Source organism: Notothenia coriiceps, unplaced genomic scaffold, assembly GCF_000735185.1.
Source record: "Notothenia coriiceps isolate Sejong01 unplaced genomic scaffold, NC01 NC01_scaffold00027129, whole genome shotgun sequence".
NCBI classification, from domain to species: domain Eukaryota; kingdom Metazoa; phylum Chordata; class Actinopteri; order Perciformes; family Nototheniidae; genus Notothenia; species Notothenia coriiceps.
In genome coordinates, this window is record NW_011359830.1 from 1 (window position 1) to 1,561 (window position 1,561).

The window sequence follows — 1,561 nt, forward strand, 5'->3', positions numbered from 1 at the left end:
TGAATGAAAGGGAGCACTTTTAAAGAGTTGCTATGATAAACAAGCATACTAGAAGCAACCTACATCACACACACACACACACACACACACACACACACACACACACACACACACACACACACACACACACACACACACACACACACAGTTGGCAGGTTTCAGGGTCGCTCTGTCACATGTAGGGCCATTTCCTGTGTGTCTGTGTGTGTGTGTGTGTGTGTGTGTGTGTGTGTGTGTGTGTGTGTGTGTGTTTGTGTGTGCGAGAGAGAGTGTGTGTGTGTGTGTGTGTGTGTGTGTGTGTGTGTGTGTGTGTGTGTGTGTGTGTGCCCAGTGAACACACATCATTCAGAGATACCAACAAACAAGCTGAAGCAAACATGAAGACATGCACTTGTATACACACACACACACACACACACACACACACACACACACACACACACACACACACACACACACACACACACACACTCAGTATCTCGTCACACAGTCAGAAAACGTATCTTATTTTTGCTCAAATTTCGAAGTGTAACCTCAGTTGTAGTCCCTTTATGCTACTGTACACAAGGACAACAAACAAACAAACAAACAAACAAACAGGAGGGCATTCCTGTAGTGCACTTCTTGATTTAGTTTCTTAGCAGACTCACGACGGACTCTAAATAGGCGTTGCAGGACCAAAGGGAATCATCTATTGCTTTTCAATGCGTTCTTCCTGGTGCCTACATTTCCCACAATGCATCAAACATGTCACCTAAAGTGTTATTGTTTCTGTGCAGACGGACGAGCAGGCGATGCTGGAGGACTGCCAGGTGGCTCTGATGGATTTGGAGAAGGTCACTTTCTACTTCCTGCAGTTTGAGGGCGAGCCCCTGGTGGCCAGTACGTCACCTTCAGAGACTTCTAGATTACGTCTGACTTTGAATGAGGATATCACTACACTTGTGTTGTGGCCGCAACTACAGGACAAGATTGAGCTTAAACATCTTCTCCTTTCCTTGCCTCCTCATCTCCTCTTCCTCTCCTCTCCTCTCCTCCTCTCCTCCTCTCCTCCTCCCTTCCTGTAGACATGCCCATGTCCTTCCAGGTTGAAGGGTCTCGTCAGGCGTTGAAAGTCTGTTTCCACCTGGAGAGTTTCTACTTCCTGCAGCTTCCCCCCCGCCTGAGGAGTGGAGGAGGAGTGAAGATCTGCCCCGTGCTCTTCACTCAGGGTAAAGACAACATAATAACAACAACAAAGCTTTATTTATACAGCACTTCTCAAACAGCACATGCAGCTCAACGTGCTTTACAAAATAAAAGTTAAAAATACACAATAAGGAATTCCCCTCAGATTATTTGTTATGAACTTTAAAAGGTCCATGCAGCAAAATGTAACAGCTGATCAGGTTGAGAGACACCAGGAGGTCAAAGGTGTGATAATAAATAAAGTAAAGACAGACGACTGAGTCGATGCAACAATATAAAATATAAACAAAGACAACATATCGGTACAACAGAAATACAAATAAAAAGATAATAGGAATACAAATGCCGTAAATCTAATAAAGGTTAAACGATT

General features: G+C 44.3%; 1 protein-coding gene across 1 annotated transcript; it reads left to right on the top strand.

Annotated features, from left to right (window-relative positions):
- Positions 1–779: 779 nt before the first annotated feature.
- LOC104957466 (phosphatidylinositol 3,4,5-trisphosphate-dependent Rac exchanger 2 protein-like) lies at positions 780–1,211 on the top strand (the record flags this gene model as incomplete). Its single annotated transcript, XM_010785104.1, has 2 exons — positions 780–882; positions 1,068–1,211. Coding segments are annotated over 2 exons (247 nt in total), but the record flags the coding sequence as incomplete, so codon positions are not given.
- Between the last annotated feature and the right edge of the window lie 350 nt (positions 1,212–1,561).